The sequence below is a fragment of the Primulina huaijiensis genome, chromosome 1 (genome assembly GCF_012295235.1).
Source record: "Primulina huaijiensis isolate GDHJ02 chromosome 1, ASM1229523v2, whole genome shotgun sequence".
Classification (NCBI taxonomy): domain Eukaryota; kingdom Viridiplantae; phylum Streptophyta; class Magnoliopsida; order Lamiales; family Gesneriaceae; genus Primulina; species Primulina huaijiensis.
In genome coordinates, this window is record NC_133306.1 from 22,724,205 (window position 1) to 22,730,208 (window position 6,004).

A 6,004-nucleotide genomic window follows, 5' to 3' on the forward strand; every position below is an offset into this window, starting at 1 on the left:
TATTCAACAAGAAAAATCGAGTATTTTTGCAAATATGTAACATTTTTTTCTCGATCTCAAATTTTTTTCAGGAATTATTTAAATGAAAATTTTTGAGTTATCTCGTAAAATGTCTATAAATTAATAATGTTGGGACCATGAAATTCCGTAACATATATAAAGCTTGGCGACTACAATTTCTTTCATAATAATGCAAAAGGCCTATATAAATTAATAATTTTGGGACTTTCCTAACATATTTAAAGCTTCTCGACTAAAACTTCTTCCATCATAATACAAAAAGATTCATAGTTAATGAAACAGACATATTGTCCCTAATTGAAGATGAGTCGATCCTCGAGAATTATGTTTATAAAATTGGATACTTTCGACTTTATTGTTAGCTACAAAATAGAGGTATACGGAGTTGCTTTAATTTCATAATTAAAATTAAAAAAAAAAGAGAGAGAGAGAGAGAGATATCATTTGATTCTGTGGATAACAAAGAGTTAGCCACTAAGTTTTCAATAAGTGGGACTTTGTTAATGAATACATGTTTATATATAAATATTATACATAGTCGAAGTATAAAAGTGTAACACTGTTAAAAGTTTTAAAAATTGACATTTCTAAATAAATTAATTAATTTTTTAAAAAATAGTTAATATGTTTGCTATAAACCGTACAATTTAGTAGAATCTTATAAACAAAATAATGATATATATCAGATTCTTTTGTGATGGGGGACCAACAAAAAGATAGCAAGGGGATTCTTTTTAAATCTTATTAACTATATAATATAAAATAATAGATATAATTACAACAACAACAACAACCACCCATTAATTATAAATTGGTCAGATACCTGCATTAAAAGTAAAAAAATATTTAATGAAATTTAATATATTTAGTGGCAAGTGTAAGTACTGGCAGGCTATTTATTTTTCCTTTATTTATTATTTGATTGAATCGCGTAGATTAATGGGATTATGTATAGTAACAACTTTATAATATTTTCCTACTAATATTTTCTTTTTCATTTGTTAGGATCGATTAGGGGGCAATCGTTGAGCTACAATAGCTCGTTTCTTGAAATATTGAATACCGATGAATTAAATCGAGTTTGGTGTTCAAACCAAACGGAAGACACTCGAAATAATCCTTCGTAGAAACCGATTAAACATTTTGTAAACCATTTAAAATATATGCAAGTTGAATGAGTAAAAATATTTTAGTTGAAGCATTTTATCAAACACTTGGTATGCAATATTTTGGTATTTGAAGAACACATAAAATGCTTCAACAATGCATCTTTAAAACTATGAAAATGATAATTAAATGCAATAAACAAATAGAAACAAATTTGTTTATGGATGTTCGGAGACTTCAAATGCTCCTACGTCACCCCTTCTTCCCCTTGGGAAGGATTCACTTGAAGACTTTGATTTATACAACTACTTGTATAAACTCATTCAGCTAGGACTTACACACTGTCTAAACTGAACTCCTAGCACTCAAGATTGTAGGCAGCACCTCACAATCAACATATTGTTTAATGTCTCATATGCAAAGACTACATACACAAGTTTATTGTCTTTGTGCAAGACTCACTCAACTAATCTTTGCAGTTCAACTCTCTTGTATATGTGTGAGTGATTGTGTGTGAGGAATTTATCATTTACAGTGTACATCTCAAATATCCTCACACAAGGGATTGTGCTCTCAACTAGCTGATTTTTTCATGCTAACTGCTCATGCTTTGAATCCTCTTCAAAAACTCTTGTTTGATTTTCAAGATGATGTATTTAAAAGCCCCAACAATGATATATACGTTAGACACAAAAATAAGACCGTTTGGAAAGCATGTGTACTGTTTCTGAAATTGCAACGGTCAAATTCGTCTTGCTGGGCATTTTCCCGACTGGTCAACTCTGGTCAACTCAACTGGTCGTTCAGTTCAACTGGTCAGCAGCTGATTCAGTTCATTTCAGTTGGTCAGCTGCTGGTTCGGTTCAGTTCAACTGGTTCAGTTGGTCTGGTTCAGTTCAGCTAATCTGGTTCAACTGGTCTTCAGCTGGTCTGGTTCAGTTCAGTTGGTCAGCTGCTGGTTCGGTTCAGTTCAACTGGTTCAGTCGGTCTGGTTCAGTTCAGCTAGTCTGGTTCAACTGGTCTTCAGCTGGTCTGGTTCAGTTCAGTTGGTCAGCAGCTGGTTCAGTTCAGTTGGTCTGGTTCAACTGGTCTGATTCAGTTCAGTTGGTCAGCAGCTGGTTCAGTTCAGTTGGTCTTGTTCAATTTCAGTTGGTGTGCTGAAATCAGCCTAACTGATTTCAGTTTGTGCAGAATCAGTAGCTTCATCGTCATTTATCAGCATCTTAAGCTTCGATTCAGACTTTGAATTCTGAAGATGATTTATAGATATTTATCTTATCTTTCCAACTCATACTGAATCGCTTCATTTCGATAACCGAGCTTAGAGATATGACCAAAATACCACAACTGCTCAAACCCAACTGATTGTTGTTTTCGTGTGATCAGTTTGGTAATTCAGCGATCAGTTAGACCATGATAACATCCGATTTTGCCCAACTAACGTGAAATATGACTTGTTCCAAATTGAGTTTTCTGATCGATCTAGCTGGCGGATTGTCATTTGGATCATCCAGCTGGGATATATAATCAAAACACAGAAGCTCACCAGAAATTCAGTTTGTGCAGAATTCAGTTTCAGCTTGCTTCTTGTGTTAACAACTTCACACTTGAGTAAATATGTTAGAAACACAATAACAAGTTTTGTTAACATCAAAATAAAGATTGCGAACTTGAAAAGTNAATTGGGGAAATTAGACGGTCAATTTCTAATAAGACTCAAACTTATAAAATTCCAAAATAAAGAAGAACAAACTCTATTATATATGCAAATTGGATCACGATTTTTGGTTAGATTCATGGGTTTTTTCTTATTAAAAAATTTTAATTATATTTAAGTTTTTCCAACACGGGGTTTAATATGTTTTATTAACATTTTTTTAAAATTGTATTTAGGTCTTGTATGTATGTATTAATATTTTATATAACAATTATAACATTATATATAAATGGCGATGACGACGACGATTTTCTTGTTAATATGGCATCGAAATTAATGATGATAAAATTACCAGGATCTAAGCTGAGTAAATGAATTTTGATAAATCGTGATGAGATGTAAACAATAACTGTGACATTATAATAATTGAAAATATATTACATTTTTCGAAAATGGGAACTAAAATTCTATCAAAACAAATTATGACTAGACCTGGTCACGAGCTTGCTTCGGTCCGGATCGGGAAATCTCGATTTCTAACCGGTCCGCTTGTGTGTGGTTCGACTATATATAATATTTTTTAAAAATATATATATAAACTCTTTCTTCTTCAAACGCAACATGTAGAAAGTATGAAACTAAGGATGAGAACTTAAGAGATATGCTTCTCATTAAAGTTTTGTAATCTCTTTTTTTCACTAAAATTTCGACGTGAGACTATGAATATTACCTTCCAATGCTTATGAAATGTCTCACGTGGTAGTCTATAAAAATGAGAAATAAATCTCTTAAATTCCCTAAATTGTCATATCTAATAATTTCAACACAGAAATCACTTTCATTTTAACTTTTTCTTTCAAAAACAATATTACGACCCGCCAAGTTGCATGTTTTCTACCCGTAAACGGAACCGGACCGCAAGGTTTCAGGTCAAACCCGTTGACCATGGACTGGTTCTGGTCTAGGTCAGACCCGGCCCTTGGCCAAGTCTAATAACGACACGTTTTCAAAAAACTAACAAACAAATTACAGCCCCTTGTATATAGAAATTAAACAAGCGATTTTTTTCCTGAACAAAGGAAAAAAACATTTAATAGCCAGAAAAGAAGTCATTTTAGCAAGGATTTAAAGTAAATGACCATCTCCCTGGCCTCAGCTAAATAACGGAGTTGTAGACCATTTCTCGGTTTATGCGTCATGTCCGATGGGACGACCCAGGTGAGAAATATTCCTTGTGTTTAGCCCAACATCGCGCACAGCTCGGATATAGCATCTCATCTCATGTCCAAATGCAGGCATTGCCTTATATTAGCATCCTGCAATTATTGTTGCACTTAACTAGCGTACCCCAAATTTGAGGCTTTAGACTTCATCCTCTTGCAAGATATGGTTTATGGGCTTGGGTTTCGAATTTCGAGTTGGGCCTCTGAATGTACTGTATTATTAACATATCTAAACAACAAAAGTTTAGATATTATGTGACTATTTTATTTTATTTTTTAAATCGTTAGATCTTGAATTTTTTTTTTAAATGGACTATAATAACATTAATTCGGGAAGTCCCGAGATACAATGTTTACAAGCCACGTGGGTAGATCATCATTAACACAACTAATGGAGCTATTATAAGACAAAGCTTTGCGAGCTAAAACGTGAGCCACTTCAACGGCATTTCTTCGCACATGTTGGATGGAATGAAAATTTGGAAGCTCTAACATTGATTGAATTTCCAAGGCAAGAACCCCAGCAGATCCAAGATCTTCTACGTGGGAAAGGACCATCTTAACAGCTTCCAATGAGTCAGAAAATATACAAACATTAGATAGCCCAATCCGGAGACATAAGTCCATCCCGCTTCTGTTTGCCAACAACTCGGCACAATTAACTGAACCTAGACATCTTATAGGACTAGCTTGCGCACCACAAACCTTTCCCATTGTATTACGCACCACTGCCCCAACGCTAAATTTATTGTTTATAATATCAAAGCTTGCATCAACATCCAACCTAAAATAGTTTGGTAGTGGTGGTACCCACTTCTCCTCCATAAATATTTGAGCATCATTATTCCCAGAAGAACCATCCAAACTATATTTTCGAAAATTTTCCATCATAGCATAAGCCCAGTCCACATTTATCTTAAATTGCTTCCCTGCAAATTCATGGTTGATCTTGCAAATTTCATGCCAAATTGCCCAACAGAGAGTAGCAAAACATTCGAAATCCTCTTGCTTGAAGGTAGCCAAAAGAAATAAAGCACAATCTAGAAATGAAGCTTCTCGATGCAATTTTAAACAGTGCCAAAATTGGGTGTTCTTCCACACAATTCAAACAACCGGGAAAAATAACAAGCAGTGACTCGTAGAAGCATGAAAATATTAACAAAGAAGACATGTACCTTCTATGGGGATGTGATGCAATGCTAAATTGACCGGAGGCAGTAAATCATGAGAGGCACGCCACAGAAAAATGCGGATTTTGGGCTGGATACGTAGCTTCCATAGTAAGTTCCACCAAGATTGATTTGGATGTGAAGATTGAAAAAGATGAGGAGCCAAGCTGCTTCTTTCCCTATGATAACCATCTTTAACAATGTATTTACCAATTTTGTTGCAAACCCAAAATCTGGTATCCACACTACCATTTCTGTTTAAAGGAACATTAAGAATGGCTTCAGCTTCATGAGGTGGAAAATGCTGTCTCACTAATGTCTCATTCCATGATCCTGAGCTCGGTTTATGTGTATCATCTCCCTGGCCTCAGCTAAATAACGGAGTTGTGAGACGGATCAATCCTACCGATATTCACAATAAAAAGTAATATTCTTAGCATAAAAAGTAATATTCTAAGTCCACTAAAATCTTATTATATTTGTTGTATTTGTTTTAACCTCAGGACCAGTTCTTAATTGAAAGTTTTAATTCTCTTTCAAATTTCAAGACTCAAAATTTCTCCCAAATTTGCACTTTAAGACTGCCGATTTCAAAGCATTATGTTCGATTCAACATTCAGGTATAACTTATTATCTCTAAGAATGTGACCGATTCGAGACCGGACTTGTAGCCCATTTGCTCTCATTTTATGTACCTTCATATCAAGTTAGAGTTCGATTCTCTCTCTTCATTTGTAATTAAAAAAAAAAGTAGTGTGACCGATTCCATCTATTTTTTAAAATCGTTAATAATTTTTTGGAAGGGCCAAATCTTAAGTTGGATTCAC

At 34.2% G+C, this 6,004-nt stretch overlaps 1 protein-coding gene across 1 annotated transcript; it reads right to left on the bottom strand.

Moving 5' to 3' along the window:
* Nucleotides 1–4,332: 4,332 nt before the first annotated feature.
* On the bottom strand, nucleotides 4,333–5,492 carry LOC140972542 (uncharacterized). Its single transcript, XM_073434958.1, has 2 exons — nucleotides 5,184–5,492; nucleotides 4,333–4,937 (listed from the first exon to the last, which is right to left on the bottom strand). Exon 2 carries the CDS (start codon nucleotides 4,897–4,899, stop codon nucleotides 4,333–4,335), a length of 567 nt encoding a protein of 188 aa, XP_073291059.1. The 5' UTR covers nucleotides 4,900–4,937; nucleotides 5,184–5,492.
* Nucleotides 5,493–6,004: the final 512 nt, after the last annotated feature.